The sequence below is a fragment of the Pavona decussata genome, unplaced genomic scaffold (assembly GCF_977016875.1).
Source record: "Pavona decussata unplaced genomic scaffold, jaPavDecu1.1 SCAFFOLD_29, whole genome shotgun sequence".
Classification (NCBI taxonomy): Eukaryota; Metazoa; Cnidaria; class Anthozoa; order Scleractinia; family Agariciidae; genus Pavona; species Pavona decussata.
Window position 1 is genome coordinate 1,010,001 of NW_028145452.1, and position 18,128 is coordinate 1,028,128.

General features: G+C 37.1%; 1 protein-coding gene across 1 annotated transcript in view; it reads right to left on the reverse strand.

The window, feature by feature from the left end:
* Window positions 1–17,394, reverse strand: part of LOC146484829 (alpha-1,6-mannosylglycoprotein 6-beta-N-acetylglucosaminyltransferase A-like) — a 37,016-nt gene extending 19,622 nt beyond the window's left edge. The window contains exons 1-11 of the mRNA XM_085104256.1: window positions 16,970–17,394; window positions 14,236–14,421; window positions 13,253–13,314; window positions 12,455–12,544; window positions 5,991–6,101; window positions 4,915–5,004; window positions 4,348–4,446; window positions 3,158–3,250; window positions 1,974–2,051; window positions 1,151–1,318; window positions 84–253 (exon numbers count right to left, since the gene is read on the reverse strand). Of these exons, the coding sequence (XP_084960382.1) occupies window positions 84–253; window positions 1,151–1,318; window positions 1,974–2,051; window positions 3,158–3,250; window positions 4,348–4,446; window positions 4,915–5,004; window positions 5,991–6,101; window positions 12,455–12,544; window positions 13,253–13,314; window positions 14,236–14,421; window positions 16,970–17,219 (1,397 nt within the window). The 5' untranslated portion in view covers window positions 17,220–17,394. The remainder of the gene's footprint in view (window positions 1–83; window positions 254–1,150; window positions 1,319–1,973; window positions 2,052–3,157; window positions 3,251–4,347; window positions 4,447–4,914; window positions 5,005–5,990; window positions 6,102–12,454; window positions 12,545–13,252; window positions 13,315–14,235; window positions 14,422–16,969) is intronic.
* Window positions 17,395–18,128: the final 734 nt, after the last annotated feature.

Sequence of the window (18,128 nt, forward strand, 5' to 3'; positions counted from 1 at the left end):
TTTCACAGATGAAAAAATAACTGGATGTACATGTCTGAGCACTTTATGGACATGGAAGTCAACGATCAAGTGTGATGACTGACCTTTGAAGAGCACCTAAATCGGCGGTGACGGTGATATCATGTCCCAGGATATAGAGTGATGTTATGATATCACTCCACTGCACTAATTCACCAAGGGGTCCACCTTTTGAAGCTTCTTCGGCAAAGTGCATCTTATCTTCATTTGCTAACACACCAATGTGAATTAAAATCTGCAAAAACAAGTTTGCAAGGTTTAAAAAGATGGACATTTACGGGGAGACAGCTTGAGGCTTTTAGTGACAAATTCATAGTAAATGAAAATGAGTCAGGCCTGTCAGTTTGTGAAAATTTTCAAGTGCTTTTTTAATGGATAATTTATAAGGTTTATTTAATTACGGGTTTTCCACATATTTGTGTAATTTTGATTTGAAAAGAAGTTGTTACATAGATGGCGGTGAGGAGCAAGACGTAACCCTTCAAGCCCCTGTTTTAATGTACTGCCAGTTTCATGTGATGAAATCTTTCAAAATTGTGCAGTTCCCGAAAATATCCATACTCCCAAATGGAAGGCATTTTGTTTTGCACCCTCCACCCTCCCACCGTTCCCCCAGGAAATTTCAATTTATCTTCATGCTCTGCTTCTTTCTAAAATTTTGACTTTTAAGAACCCCTCCCTATAGGAATCTCCAATGACCTTCCATGGGGTGGGTATGGATTTTTTCTGGAATTGCACATTCAGCCTTTAGGCAAAAAAGCCAGCATGGAAGGAACCAAAAAGCAGTGCATGCTAAAATTGGGCAAATTTGGAGATTTTTCTGACTTTCTGGCCAGAAATGCTATCTACACCCTTTTTGCACAAAACCCTTCAAACGAAAATTAATTGTCAGGGGTTTCATTAAGGGCTGGGCATGGAGTAAATTTACCGTCTATGAACATGTTTTGCCCAGCTGCTTTTAACATCTCAACCAACCATAAACCATAAAGTACATAATCCAAGCTATGTCAAGAACTGTTACAGAAATACAGCTCCTTTGGGCAAGATTTAATCAGGATTTAAAAAATATATATTAAATAAAAACAATTGTCACAGTCTGGATGCTACAGCACTGTTGTGATATTCACATTACCTTCTTTTGAATTGTGTTTCCTAAATCTTTCTTATTTTTCAGCGATGTAAAGGCAGCTTGCCAATGAGGCCACATCTGTTCTATCCGTCTTTTGATCCACTGAAATTTCACCGGTTTGTCAGCGTTGAGTGAATTTAAAAGATCTGCCACATTAGTTCTCAATAAGTCCTGCCAAAAAAAACGGAAGTTAAAAATCGATCATCCCTAATATAATTTGTAAATTCACGCCACTCAGGGAAAAACAAGATGATAATATTTTTCTACTTTGTTTCTTTTACATTTATAATTTATTTTTTGTTTTTAAATTCAAAGGCACTAACAGTATTACGAAATGCTACTCTAAAATCTGAATATTAACTATTAATACCAAATGGCTTTAAGACGGAGAATCATCATCTTATTTCATCCATCTACAGTTGGACCTCTGTTAAGCGGCCACCTATTAAGCAGCCACCCTCCATTAAGCGGCCACTTTCCAAAGTCCCGAATTATTTTTTGTCAGTAACGTGCTGCATTCGATACCTCTATTCAACGGCCAACCTCTATTAGGCGGCCAGTTTTCAAAGTCCCCAGGGTGGCCGCTTAATAGGGGTCCGACTGTATTTAATATCGTTCTTAAATACAAAGGATCTCGATCAAGGATGAGGCAAGTCATGTTTTAACACTAAGGATGGAGAACTCAGCTGTCATAATGAGTTATCCGTTGTGATGGGAGAAAGACCCACCAACCCTAGTAATTGCCACAATGTAAAAGTGCACCCCACCCCCTCCTCCCTCCACCCACCCAGCAGTCCTCCCCACAAGAAAAACACAGCAAGCTTACAGGTGCTTTGTTGAGTTTAGTAAGAACTTCTTTCTTTTTCAATGTCCTGCCAGGAAGTAGAGGGCACCATCTTTCCACCTGATGACAACAAACAAAACAGATAAACTTAAAACTCGAGCATTAATTAGGATTTGAAGTACCGTGACTGAGAGAATAATTATTGGAAAGTGACAGAACAGTGTAACCTGAGAAACAGTACTATATTGTTTACCCTGTTACACCTTGCATTTTCTTTCTAGCTACTGTAGGTTCTAAACAATGCATGAAAACTGGTTAACTAGAAACAAAAAACCCTACTCCAATTTAATTGACCTCTATACCTGCACCACACAGCATCCCACACCTCCAAAAAGCACCATGTCAACAATATTGAATAAATAACCCCCCTAGGTAGCTTGTATATAAGAGGATATGGCCTAAAGCTGAATGATTACCTGAAAAATGAACAGTTGGCCAAGAAGCAAAGCTTCGAGGGAAACTGTGAAATTTTGAGGACAATCTTTCAGCCATTAAAGAGAGTGCTATTTGAAACGCTGGTAATCCCTGGTGAAAATCCTCACAGGATCTTCAAGGATCTTTGAAGATCTTCAAAGACCTGCTAAAGATCCTCAAAGATAAAGATCTTCAAAGGATCCTTACAGGATCTTTGAGGATCTTCCAAAGATCTTTAAAGATCCTGTATCTCAAAGATCTTGAACAATGTCTACAAAGATCCTCAGGGAATTGATAAGGATCTTGGGAGGATCCTTGAAGATTCTTGAGGATCTTCACAAGATCTTGGGAGGATCCTTAAAGATTCTTGAGGATCTTTGCAAGATCTTTATGGAATTCTTTGAAGATCCTTAAAGGATCCTTGAAGATCCTTGAGGATCTTTTCAAAGATCCTTGAAGATCTTTATTAAGATCCTCATAAAGATCCTCACACAGACCTTTAAGGATCCTTAAAGGTCCTTGAAAGATTTTCACCAGGGATAAACGGTAGTAAACATTCTTCCTTTCCTTGCTTCAAATTCGCTCGAACATTGGAGGGCTGTCAAATTCCGCAGCATGTCTGAATTAATGAGTTTGAAAACAATTTAAGGCCAACATCTAGATTGTTTTGAAATTCAGATTCAATAATTATTAATTATTATTAATATTTAATTACATAATGAGAATTTTTTGGAGACAAAAGAACCACTTGCCTCACTTAAATAAACAATAAAGGAGCATATTGTTCCATTCACACTGTATTCGTTTTCGTAACAAGGATCAGATTTCCAGAACTGTCTCATCCACTAAAAAAAGAGCAAACAAAATCTTAATCTAAACAGAGAAACATACATTGTAATTTGTTTTTAATAGCCAAATTAATGACATGTATTTATAGACACAAGTCCTGCTTTACATAGAGTTATCAATGACAAACATTTTTTTGGCTTTATCCTGTTATTTGCCATCTGCAAGTCGATTGTAGGACATATTAATTATTTTTTGTTACTTTTTAAATCAGAATGCATTATTTTGTTCAAAATGTTGGAAAACTCTGCCACTAAAGCAGATATATATTCTCGCAAAAATTAATGTGTAAATGGCCGGAGCACACGCGCTTACATATTGTAGCTCACACAAGCATGCACTCATGGGCAAATAGGAAATGCTTGGATGGTCAATAATAATTTATTATCATTGACCAACCAGAGTGCATGTTTTACTTTAGTTATGTTTTTACTTAATTATATTATTAATAACTCCTAAGGGCTCTAAACACAAAGGTCATTTGCATTAAATGTTTTCAGGTTCAAATACCATTCAAGCCAGGGGAAATTTCTTTCTCTGCTTCATGCAATTTAAAGGAAAAGTATCATGGGGTTTTTGACCTTTTTTATCAAAAACGGTGAAATAAGATCTTACAGTAACTTAGCTACAAAATAATTCTAGAACAATGAGAGGAAAGAAATCAACTCAATTCTTGAAAGGTTGATCTGTTCTAGTGCATTTTGGAAACAAAAATGCAGAACTTGAAAAATGTTAGCCTAACATTTTTCAAGTTTCAATCCATTCCGACCTACTCTGTCTCTGACTAGAGGACCACTAATCAACAGTTTTGTTTCACTGGGGTGATAATTTATGACAATTTAAACTAGACAATAATTATTTTCTTGTTTCTGTTGACAGACAAGCGTTTTTGGGTTTTCAAATGACATCAAATTCTCATGATTATTCCCCTTTAAGTGCAAGCACTGTATTTGCATCGCAGCCCCAACAACTACACATAAGTCTGTTCCCTCACAACTTTGTTTATTTGTAGAACTACTTGCACCTCTTCGTGTGTTTTCATTTTCATTAGATCTTTCAAAATCAGTAGTTAAATTTTAAATCGCACAATACATACAGCAATTTTGTTCCCACAATCTGGGTATTCCTTGTCAACTGGAATTTCACAGTCAATTTTCACATGTCGGCCAAGCCTCAAGGGACAGAAGTTCTCCACCTGAAAGATGAAGGGATCCAAAGTATTTTTTTATTGGGTGTGAGCTAAAATAACATAGGCCTTGAAGTTATAGTGAAGTTAAAGTTAAGTCAGATCAGTATGGAGCCATTCACTCTTCACATTACTGTGCACAGCTTTGGCTATACAGAAAAAAATATTGCTTGAGGGGCCCAGTTGTTCGCAGCCCTATTAAGCTAATCCTGGATTAACGTGAACTTTGATTCAAGTTTAATAACTGATCAATAAAAATTCTTCCACAAGAGTTTTGGCCCTCAGTTTTGACTTAGACTTTTGTTTACCCTTAGCTTGAAATTAGGCTTTGAAATCACTTTTAAAGAGCAAGATGAAAACCTCAATTAACGTTTAATCGTAGATTAGCGTAAATCGGCTTTTGAACAACCCGCCCCTGAGGTCCAACACACATACTGTAACATTCATTTGATTAATTAATTAAAGCTCTTGACTAACCTCACTTAAGTAGGTGATAAAAGAACAGAGGCTGCCATCCACACCGTGGCTTGCATATCTGCTGTCTGATCTCCAAAACTGTTCCATCCACTGATTTTGAAAACACAAAATGTCATGATCAAGAACTTAATTTAAATTGCAAAGCTGTACGTGTATGCAATCTGCAATTAACATTTATCCAAACATGGTTCGCACAATGTCAAACCAAATTTAGCACGCATCTTTGATCAGATATTACATCTGGTGAAGCGCCTTAAACACAGATTGCTTTGTAAAATAATAAAATCTACCTTGACGATAATAGTACTTATGCCTGACCAAGACTTTCGACTTAGTTGGACCTGAATCTTTTCACAGTAAGAAAATTACTGGCAGCCTTAAGTTGGCTCATTAAAGAGGTAAAAGAAACATTATTTTATTAACACATGCACAATTCTTCTAGATGATACACAGTGGCTGTAGATGCAAATTAATTGTGGGTCTCACGATTGTGTAGAAGAGGTTTGATCATGAGGTTTCAATTGCTATACAGCTGGCCCCAGTTGTTCAAAGAGCGGATAATTTTATCCACTAATAAGTCACTATGCAGCAGCAAATGTACTCCAACCAACGCTTTTGGCAAGTTTTCCACACAATCCCCTACTTAAATTTGACAATTGCTTCTCTTCTATCCAAAAATTATAGGGCTATCAGGAAAATCTTGCACACATTTCATCTGCTGGATAGTGACCTATCCAGTGGATAAAATTATCTGCTCTTTGAAAAACTGGCGCCTGGTCTTCATTACGTGGTGGTGTCAACTGGATTTGCATTCACAGCCATCAAAGTCTTCCAATTACTAACACTCAAAGCAAGGGTTGAAATTCCATCAATCACCACCAACCAAGGTGCTTCTTAATGTGTTGCTACACAGCCAGCTAACATTATTGTCCAATGAAGACCATGCAGCTGTATAGTGGTTGTAACATCACAATCATGAGACAAACGATCAATTTTGATCTTAATCATTTCAAACCAATTTGCAACATCCTGATAATTCCTAAGACAAAAGGTTGTTACTTATTACAACTCAGTACCTTCACTTTGTCAGCACATTGAGGAAAACCTGGATCAGAAGGAACTGTACAAATTTCCTCCTCTTTATGTTCTTTGCCATATTTAAGATTTTTAGGACACCACTGCTCAACCTACAGTATGTGGCAAAACAATAAATTATAATAATTATGATGAAATAAGCAAATTAATTTTTTTTAAAAAAATGAAATAATGAATTGGGTTTCTCAAGAGAGAATTCAAAGTTCATCTTTCACTGCAACAGTGGCACCCAACAGTTCACTTTTGGTGGATAACTGTTCAGAATGCTTTAATTCCCTCAGAAAATTTGGACTTAGTTTAAAAAAAAATCTATAGTCTTTTTTTGCAAAATGCTAGCTCATATTTTCATAACACTGCAAAACTAAATTTAATTCCTTTTGTTTTTGTATGGGCGTAATATTATCTGGTTAAAATTTAATACACAAATAAGGTCAGCTAGCATTTTTGTAAGGCCAACAACACCTCATAAATTCAGGATATAAGATTCTGTTTCCTTACTGGCTAAAACTTTCTGCGACTTAATTTTTAATTTTCAGCTACCTATTAAGCATCCAAACGGATCAATCTGTATTAGATACTGTAAGGGGGTCAGTTTTTAATTAAGAAACTGTGGAGATGTGTCGGTGGGGAGGTAGAAACAAATGTTTGGTCCATCATACATGTGACCTCTCACGCGAAAACGTACACTAACGGCTTTCCGTTCAACGGGTGAAACGCACGGCTGTCGAACAGGTAAGAAACGGCCCACGAAGCCGATTGAAACGGATAAAACCGAACGGCTGAACGGCTGATAATTTATTCCGAACAGATTGGTATGACGGCTGAACGGCTAGCGAAAAATTTCAAACGGATGGTAATCACGTCTGAACGGCTAAAAAAAATTTTGAACGGTAGACCTGAACGGCTGAACGGCAGGAGTAAAATTTCGAACGGATGGTCCTGAACGGCTGAACGGCTCATCAAAAGTTTCGAACGGATGGTAATCACGGCTGAACGGTTAAAAAAATTTGGAACGGTTGACGTGAACGGAACGAGTAAAAATTTAATATCATTTCGAACGGATGGTCCTGAACAGCTAAACGACTCGAGTAAAATTTCGAACGGATGATCATGCACGGGAGAAGGGATTGTCATGACTGGCTGCGAATGGAACTAACGTAATGGATGACCATTAACTGTAGAACGGCTGATGTTTTAGCAATAACAAGATGCCTATACTGGCATTTACGTGTGATGCCCCTTGATTCTTATAATTGTATGCTTCGCAGACTATCCTAGCTAATGGAATATTTTGAGTCACAAAGATACCCGGAAAGATAGCGTTATGTTGTTTCCCTTGTGTTACGTGTCTTATCGTTATACCGGAATTTCTATAATTTACAATAACCTGGCCTGACTCACGTTTCTGGTTATGTAAATAAAAGTGTAAGATTACAAATTGTTTTCGTTTCACCAAAAAAAAAAAAAAAAAACAGAAAGAAAGAAAATAGGAGACAAAAAGATTTCCTCTAGGAGAAAACTGAATTTGATACATCTAAAACGAGTTAATAATTGAAAGATGCGCATTTGTGGATACAAACGGCCCCCATTTTATAACGTGGGCTGCACAGGCATCCCATGTAATTATTTAATATATTGTTTCAAACGGATTGTTAATGACTGGCTGCGAACAAAACAGAACAAAGATTAATGCTTATTACTTTCGCTACGCAAACCGCTCGCTAAATGCTCACCTTTACAGCGAAAAATGCCTTTTAAAATACCGCCAAATGCAAAGATTACTCGTCAACGCGTCGCCCGATGGTCGTGGTTGTTTGCTGTTGTTTGCCGAAAACATGCCACCCAGTCCATTGTTTACTAAAATTAAAATACATACTCTTTTAATACTGCTATTCAAGTTTTTTTTCCTTCTACTTCTGGCAGCTTCACTTGTTATCACAATGCTAACCCACACTGACTTTTTTAGACTTTCAAACAGTTTTTAAAATCAAAGAAACTGCAAGGATACATTGTTGTTGCTCATTCAAGCATGACTCTGAGATGCTCTGCAAACTGGCCAAAATTTGCATAGAGTTCTAAACAGCCGTGATCGTGACAGGTAACGCAACATGATTACAACAGCCAATCCGTATCAATCACTTGGACATGTGGGCGCGTTGTCGTGACAACTACACTGTAAACTCACGTGCCACTCGTATTCGCAATTATCAAACTCTAAGGAAAGACCATGACGGAATGCGAGTTAGCTGATAACTTACTTGACAGCGAGGAAATCGTAGAAAAGTGAAGAGGTTTCTAGAAGAAGGATGCAGGTGTTCTCAGGGTGTGAAAGGTGGCCACTGTTCTCAGCAATTTCAGAAAGAAGTTGTGCTGTGTAATTTAAACAACTGCCTGGAGTTATCACATGGAGAGCTCGACCTCGTCATACTGGCGAACATCCAAGCGTTCACGATGATCGATGTCATTGGGGAAAAAAGAAAGCGAAGTGCGCGCTGCAATTTTCTTTACCTGAACCGTCCGATCTGTAAAGAAATGTTCTTAAACACTTATGGCATAAGCTACTCAAGGTTTCGCAGATTAAAAGAACACTATGAAGAACACGGAATCTGTCAAAGGGTACATGGAAACCGCAAGAGGCTACCTCACAACACGTTGCCACAAACCGTTACCGAGGACGTCAAGAACTTCCTTACCAACTACGTTGAAGAAAATGCTGTCCTCCTACCCGGCAGAATCCCAGGATTCAAAAAAGATGACATGCAAATTTTTCTGAACGGGTACACTAGCCGTTCGAACGGTTGGGCAATTTTTGTGAACGGATGACACAGCCGTTCGAACGGCTTGACTTCCGTTTTAAACGGATCGCCCAAGCCGTTCGAACGGATGCAAATTCTTTCTGAACGGATGAGAAACGGCTTGTGAACAGTTATCCGTTCAAAAACGGCAAGCCGTTAGTGTACGTTTTCACGTGAGAGGTCACACATTCTCCCTTTATATATTTAGTGTATCTCAGAATAGTCTGAGGAATGCAGGCTTCTAAAGGATGCTGGCTTCTAATTAGCACAGAGGTAGGTCTATTTTTGTGCGGTTTATGACTGTGCAGGCTAGAAAAGGCAGATCTTCACAAGTACAGTGTAAGGGTTATTACAGGAATCCAAAAATAAAACTAGGGGTAATTGTACATTTTAAATAGAATAAAGCATCAATTTATTAAAAACCATAATGCACACGTGCAGTGCTCAAGATTAGCGGTCGTCCGGTCTTCTGAGACGACCAAAAAGTTTACCGGGCAACCAATTTTTGGTAAAATTAAGAGGCTGGTTGCCCAGGGAAAACACAACGAACAACCCAGCCAAAATTAGAAAATATATTAACCATAAACAGCACGCGACTTACATGACGGTTTTGTTTTGTCAATGTCCGATAGTGTGAAGTTAATAGTAATTAATTTTCCTCAGCTAAGCGTTTTCCTGTGTTTTGGATATCTGTAAATTTTACAAAACTGCATTGCCAGGTACGAAAATGTAAGAGACAAACACAAAGTTTCATGTCTGGTGGCGATCAAGATCAAAGACGCCATTTTGAATATGCCACAACTTAAACCCAGACTTCCACGAAAACCATTGCCACACACTAAGAACTATGGGATTAGTTCAAGCTTGGCCACCATGTGATTACATCTCAAGCTCTACACGGTGTGTAATCATTATGCAAATGTGGCATTTTTTGACTGGTGTAAAGCCACCTCCTCAAAAGAAAGCTAAACTGAGCAAGACAGATGCACGGTACGAGAAAGAAAAGAGAAAACAAGAACCACAGAAAACATGGGAAGACAAGCAACCTTAGTTGCAGTTCACACTAAATGGAATGATGATTTGCAATTATTGTGTTGATGCAAACTTTTTTTTCTAAGGGCCAACCAATGATTCATCAGGGCAACCAAATAATTTCACGGGTTTGTTTGCCTGGGTTTTGAAATAGGGACAACCCGGATTTTTTTTTTAATTTCGAGCACTGCACATGGTTTCAAACACTTTTTTTATTGTTACTCATTAAGGTCGTTTTTGATTTACCGTATTCTGGAATAAGAATAAGCGAGATAGCTGTTAGATTTCTCTTTTTAAGTCAATTTGGCAAAATTGAGTTTCACTGACACATGATAATTTAATAGCGACTTGGTACTTCAGTAACTCCAAAAATGTTTTATGAGGGATTCCTTGTCATCATTTTATGTATTCCTATGCTGGAATAGGGCCAATCGAAAATATCTCTGAAAAATCTATGGTCAAGTGCTGCCAATATTTTCTTTTTGGATTCTAATAGCCTTAACTACAATCTGCATTTACCATATGGTCATAAACATTTCCTAAATCTTTATTAGGAGGCACTGTCCTTAATTAAATACCATTCAAAAACTCATTAATAATAATTATTAAACCCATTGACCTATCAAATTGTCAATAATACATGTATCACGTGCAGTGACTTTATATCGATGAACCTCCTCCTTATTAGTATGCGGTGTTTTATCAGTTGACAAAACACTCCTTATTAGTACGCCGTGTTTTATAAAGTTGATAAAACTGTTCCTTATTAGTACGCGGTGTTTTATCAGTTGATAAAACTGTTCCTTATTAGTATGCGGCGTTTTATCAGTTGATAAAACTGTTCCTTATTAGTACGCGGCGTCTTTTAAGTTGATAAAACACTCCTCATTAATTAGTATGCGGTGTTTTAAAACACTCCTCCTTAGTATGCGGTGTTTTATCAGTTGACAAAACACTCCTTATTAGTACGCCGTGTTTTATAAAGTTGATAAACCCATTATGCACCAGCCGTTTCCAGACTGAGGTTTTCCAAAATTCAGCAAAATTGGTAAAGTGGTTATTTCCTACCCTATGTGAAAATACATAACTTACAGGGCAAAACAAACAACACCCCTTTGGTCTAAGATAGTTAAAAAATTACTAATTATGGAATAAAATACACTAGTTGCCAATTGAAGGGGTGAGTGGAAAAAAGCCCTTAGTGACATCTGATCTTACATCAAATTCTCCTTTGCTCATACAAGGAAAAACAAGGCAATTTGCTAGGAGAATGTAACAGTCAATCAGATGTCACTTAAGGCTTTTTTCCACGCACCCCTTCAATTAAAAATTTTCCAAACAACAAACTTGAGGGTGAAAATTTCTGAAATTTTGATGAAATTTGATCCGCGCGTCACATGGGCGAAATTTGATCCATCTCGAGAGCATGTGTTTGTTTACGCAAGATTACACAGTTGTCACGTTTTCTCAATGAGAATAGAAAGAAAAACACACAGAAAGCTTTCCTAAATGAAGAATTTATTCAGAAAAGTCTTTGTTTACGCCTTAGAAAGAAACGCGTATAATTATAAGTCCATTTAGAAGTGAATTTATCGACCCATGCGGGGCACGTTTTTCAAATATTTTGCAAAAACTGTTCAGAGTACAAAGAATCGGTCAATTAGAATTATAGTATTTCAGTACAAATTCACAATCAAACTTGTAATTTTTTGGCTGTTGAATTCCCAGGAGTACTTGAAAATTTCGCAGAAAGTCCGTGGCCTGAACAATGATTTGAGCTGTCTGCTCTCTCGTCGCCTGGATAAAACAACAATTCGTACTCGAAGCGCAATTTCTTCGCTGTTATTTCTCGGATTTCCCCTATCAAAACTGTTCAGTATTCCTTAGTAGTTCTTCTTTTGATTTACCATTTCGAAAAGGTGTGACTGTTTTCCTTAGGAAAAAGCGAAAATCAGCGACTAAACATTTAGCCGCATGGCCCACGAAGCAACAAAAATTGAAATATGACATGGCTTTCTATAGACAAAAAGTTTTTTTTGTCTAGATCCCCCTAAGACCTAAAAATATATGCGCAGTAAGTGGATTCTGATTGGTCAGTCCTTTCTGAAGACAATGAGAACAATAGCGGACAAAAAAATCCCTTCTAGGGGAGGTAGGCTCCAAACACGAAGAGCACGCGATTGTGCCCGAAATCTCGGCCGGTTTTGGCCGGCACGGTGCATAATGGGTAAAACACTCCTCATTAGTATGCTGTATTTTATCAGTTGCTAAAACACTCCTTATTAGTATGCCGTGTTTTACCAGTTGATAAAACACTCCTTGTTAGTATGCGGTATTTTTCTCATATGCTAATTTCATTCACAAATACATAATAATGTTATGAACTCTATTGACACACGCTTTTCCAGGAATGTTTTTGAAGCCGTTCAAAAAACTCCCAGCACGTGATTTATCGGGTCTAAAACCACTCGGCTTTGCCTCATGGTTTTAAACCCAATAAAACACTCCTGCTCACTTTCTAAATATTACTAAAAAGAGGCTGTTTCAGTCATAATAATTCCATTGTTAAAAAATGTATTAAATAAAGTACAGAGTCTTTAATGTTTATGATGGCATACCTCACTGAGAAAAACAAGGATTGAACAAATGCTCCCATTTACACCATTCTCAGCAAACTTCTTCTCTGATTTCCAATGTCCTTTCATCCACTTGAAGTAAACATCAACAGAAAATAAGCTTTAACTGGTATGTTCAACTTAAAAGGTGTTCACAGACGATTTTTAAGTTAATTTTTACAAACTGCAGAGTCACATATCTGCTGGAGTGTCAATAAGGACAATAACTCGAAATTTTTTTAGCCTGTAACAATATAGAGCATGCTTAATAATTATATTAGGGATCTAAATTTGCAACAAAGCAAGTAACCCGGACATTTTGCTTCCGTAATCAATAATGAATCTTCAATCATGATACCAATCAGTTAATTAAACTTCTTTCAAGAATCTGTACAATCTGTTGACTGTGGTTACTTTTTTTGTTGCTCACATAATAATTAGATACATGTAGATGGATATTGTTTTTATTAACTAAAGATAAATCCTTGCAGCCCCCAGGCTGGCTGAATTAAGCCTTAATGGCAGAGGTGGCTAAATGATCAATGACAAATATTTCTTCATTATTATAATGCAAAATATTGGATGAAATTAATTGTTTGATCTAGATTGAACATGGAAAACCATTGAGTCAGGAGAGGCAGCTAAACAGTATTAAAACATGCTCTTCCAACACGAATGTTGGCTGAAAATTCTTGATCAGTTATGTGGGGCTCAAAAAGGATGTATCTCTAGGGGAGATAAAAAGTACAGTGTATCCTGTGTACTGTACCTACATGTAATCATGATCTACGAAGACCTTACCTCTACTTTGTTCTTACACTCTGGGTAGGCTGGGTCATTAGGAATGTAACAAAGGTCGTCAACTGAAAACAAGAAACAATATCTTCATTCAGCATCCATTCAGCAATCGAATTCAGAAATCATATACCGTACCTGTATCAGCAATGGTAGAACATTTCCAGGAACCAAAATCACACAGTTTAATTGATTATGATAGCTTAAAATTAATCATTTGTCTCACAAGGTGTGGATCATGACGTTTTGACCGTGATGCAGCTGGTCTTCGATCATCGGGCGATGGTGTCAACTGGCTGTGTATCAATATACTGTAAGTAGTACCATGGTTGATGGTGAGTGATGCATTTTGATCTTTAGGGTTGAACAGGCCCTTCACCCTTATAGATTAACATCAATAGGGATATTATACAGTGTGTATAATGGAATTGAAATTCTGTAAGCATGCATGCCTATGATCATCAACTGAACACAACAGCCAATTGGTACCACAGCAGCCCCGAGTAAACAAGGATCAAAATCCTCCAATCATTAACAACCATTTAGTGAGGATTGAGATGCAGCAATCATAAATCAACCAAGACGCTACTTATAGTACAGTATCGCATGATGAAGACCAACAGTATTTGCATTCTAGAAATTAAGGCTCCCAAAAATATGTGCTCTATAAGAAAGTCCATTTTTTTCCAAGTGTGCCTGTGTCACACACTGAATAATACATCATTCTCATTCATTCACCAGGCCTTAAATATACCATCACATTAATTTTATTCCATTGTGCATATGCCACACATTGACATTCCAATCCTAGCAGTATGCAGGATGTTTGTCCCATCAACCTAGTTTAATGGCCTTAGTTCCCACAAGTCTCCAGTAGCTCAGTTGTAGGAAGGTTCGACTCCTGATAGGAGCATTCAGATTTCCTTTCTCCTAGTTGGCCTGTGTCACTCACTGAATAATAAATCATTCTCAAGAAAGTCCATCTTTACCCTTTGTTCTGTTGGTATTTTTGATAACAATTGTGAAGTTCAAAGACTTTATTGCATCCGTCAGTAGTGCAAACTCCGAGGTGCTATTCAGTATCACAAATTCAACTTGTTTCTCAAGGGTTCTAATTCTTGATAACATATTTTGTAGCAGGATGGCAGTAGCTTTCTTCATCTCACGAACCTCCACTGAAAAAAAAAAGAAAAACTGAGTAACTTTTTATTCACTTTTTGCTATATATTCTAACTGGTTTAAAAGTTACTTGTAGTTCTAGAGCTGGGTGAAATGACCAGGGCTGCCTGTCACTGATCATTATATAATGCAATTCCAGGCATTTGATTGGCTCAGCAGTCATTGGTATACACATGTATGAGCTATTATACCATGCCCGAGAAATAGCGACCCTTAAATTGTCTTCTGGTTGTTCTTGCAAAGCGAAATTACAAAACTAGCAACATTTCTTGATTGCTTTCAATAAAACAATATTATACCACTCAAGCTCGTTGGATGAGATAATTATAGTCAACTCAGTGCTATGCGCCTCCTTGGATATCTATCATCTCAAATCCAAGGCATGCTCGTGAACAATAATTATTCTTATAGAAAACTGCCATTTATTCTTGTTTACAATAACATGGAAAAAAGCATGAGCACAATGGGCTTTATTTTCCATTGAGAAAGCGCTCTTGTAGACAATATCAATGAGCCAATCAGTGCACAGGAATTTTGACAGTTACTGTTAAAAAGGTTGTTGATCTAATGAGAAAGAATCTATACTGTTATATGGCTGGCTGCGTGAGCAGGCAAAACGAGTCAAATCCTGCGAGCTGTGATTGGCTTCCCGCTCGGGATTACCCACTGCCCATCTGCTTGGCATCAAAAGTTTAATCCCGAGCAACAATGCAATCTTTTCTTCCATTTTCCTGTTGTTTTGGGGGAAAATGCCGACTAAAATGTATGGTAAACTCTCAACATTTATGTAAAGGAAAGGAAAGAGAATGGAATCATCCTGGTGTAGTAAAAATTTTGTTTCAGCTACAATGAATGTGAGTTGAATCAGTGAGTTGCTCTGTCTGTAGGTAGATTAATTATTTTGTAAAACTAATTGTCTCAAGTTGAGCACTAATTAATTGATTAGTTCTCTAGGTTTACAATGACTGTATTTAAATTACAGCGTGGTGAAAGTTGCGTTAATAATGGTAATTGAACTGAGTGGAGTGCAATTTGGTCGGAAATCATACCCGTGATTTCAAAATCAAATGAGCCCACAGATTTGAAATCACAAGTATGATTTCAGACCAAAATTACACGACGCAAAGTTCAATTACCACTTTATTACACCTATTTTAAAATCACAGTTTTATTGTCAATTATTTTTGTTACCTCATTTCCATTTTGATGGGCTAAGGAAAGGATGCGATTTAGAGCAAAAACTGGTGCAATTTGGGAATAAATCGCACTGTTGAGAGCCAATCAGATTGCAAGGATCACCAGTGATTTCGAAATGAGTGTAATAAAGTGTTTAAGAGCAGTTCAGTAAAGCGTTTTTCTTAAGTTCACTGAAGAAGCAAGCTCACGTTTTTAATTTAGTCAGGTCTTGCTTGTTGTAAACAACAAAATCTTATCAAAGTTTTGCCCAGTTTTTAATTTACCCGCTCTATTTTTCAGTTTATGTTTGCATATAATGTGAAAATGTATTGTTTCATTCAAGAATTATTGATTGGAGGCCGAAAACTGTGGAAAAATGTTTACTATTTATGCCACCATGAGATCGGCCGAAAATGGTGAGTTTGCCGGATTCTATTAAAAACTTCCCACACTTGCGAAAATCTAAATTTTTTGTACTCAATAATTGTATATTCCCTTTAAGCCATTATCAAGTTAGAGCCTTAAGAAAATTTAGGATTCCCAGTTTTCAATGATTACATGCTAATCCAAAAATGCACTGAAAATAAATCTTATATTGGCCAGCTATGAAGAATTTCTTTCATAGCATAACAGTTTCATGGTCTGTTTTGTTTTGTTGTTGTATCATCGTAACTTGAAGACAAAGCCATATAATAAATCCTTTATTGACCAAGTGTGAGGTCAAGATGGCTGGATTATTGGCATCATTCTTTTTTGTGTTTTCATATATTTTATATCCTATATTTTCGGGTTTTTTTTTTGCATTTTTATAGTCGCACCCAAACAAAGAACAACGCCAATACATATCCAGCCATCTTGACCTCATGCTTGGCCAATAATGCATATCTATGGCTAAGAACAGAAGTATGGTTGAAAATAGACAGAGCATCTTGTTCTGACATGTACGGATGTTTTCAACATGGAAGAGTTAATTTTGTCTGTTAATAATTATTAGCATAGCATAAATTAACTTAGGAAACCAAAAAACCGAAAGAATAATACATCAATCATTCCCACAAAATAAGTACAAATCTTTTATCAACATAAATAAGGGAAACATCAAAACGAATGTTCAAAACGAATGTTCCATCGTTTTGATGCTTCTGTGAGTGAACTATATGCATAATAAGCTTGTGTGCTCGTGCATCATGCATGTCCGTCATGCATGATGACAAATTTTATTCAACCGATTCGTGATTCTATTAATGGTGATATTGAAAAGCTGCAGACCTATTTATTGAAGAGGACAAAAAAGCTTCAAAATATAAAACCAATAAGAGTTAAGCTTCTGTAACTTGCAAACAGGAAGCTTTACACCGTTTCGCTTACCGTTGTCGACTAAATCACCCATCGAAGTGAGTCCCTTCTCTTTAGCAACGGCATCTATGTATTCCTTGGAAAGAGTTATAATTTTTTCCTTCAAGTAATCTGACTGTGACTGTCTGTCGTTGATCTGTACCTGAATCAAGTACATCCCCCAAATGAAGCTAAATATTATCAAAATTACGCCGATTCGATGCGAGGTCAAACGAAACTTAAACCATCTGCCCATGTTTGAATTTCTTCGGTCGCCCGTCATAATGCCAGTCGTGAAACCGTAAAATCGTTTCGGAGATCTTTAGCCCTTTTGTAGGGCTTCCACCAGAAACAACTACATAAGAAGCTGGCCTCAGTGTTGAAATCCCACAGAGCACAGGAAGAAACCCGTACATGGATTCCGTTTCGAGCGAACGGATCTAATTGATTGACAGGTGCCGGTGTCATAACAACGCACACATTAGCATTACAAAAGTCTGATACCGGCTCAGTGCGAATCACTAAATTAAATTGCCACGCTACTTGTTCAGTCAGAAAGGAACCATTGTTTTTAAATTTACGAGAGTTTTACACATTTTTACAATTGAAAGGATTTAAAACAAATAGTTCCGTGTAAAATGCAAATATTAACTAGTTCTCGCGCAAGTCACGCATTTGTTCACGAAAGAGAGTTTAAGACTGAAAGTAGCGATGGTTTTCAAGTTTACACATTTATAAAAAAAGGGTTTCAAACAGAAAGTTTCAATGCCATCCATTTTTTTTTAAAACGAGGTTTTCCGAACCTCAGCTTCCTTATCCTTGTACTGCGCAAAAATAGTTCGTGACGTAAGCGGTTATAACTCCCACTCCCCAAACAAAATAAATAAACGGCTTATTTCAATTTTTAAACAACCATCCGCCCGTGGCAACACGGCTTGTGCATATCATTAGTTCGGCTAAGGGATTTTTTGGTTTACTTTTTTTGTTCAATCTGTGAGGAGACTGCCTATCAAAGGTACTATTTCCGTTCACGAGGGATTTCCTACAAAGGGAAAAAAATCGTACTAATCAAAATTTACCGATTTCAACCCAAAACACAAGCATCGTCATCATTTAAAACTTTAAGAATTTATAATTCAGACAGATTCAATAGAGTTGCGAACTGTCAAACAGACGTCTGCTCAGCTGCCGA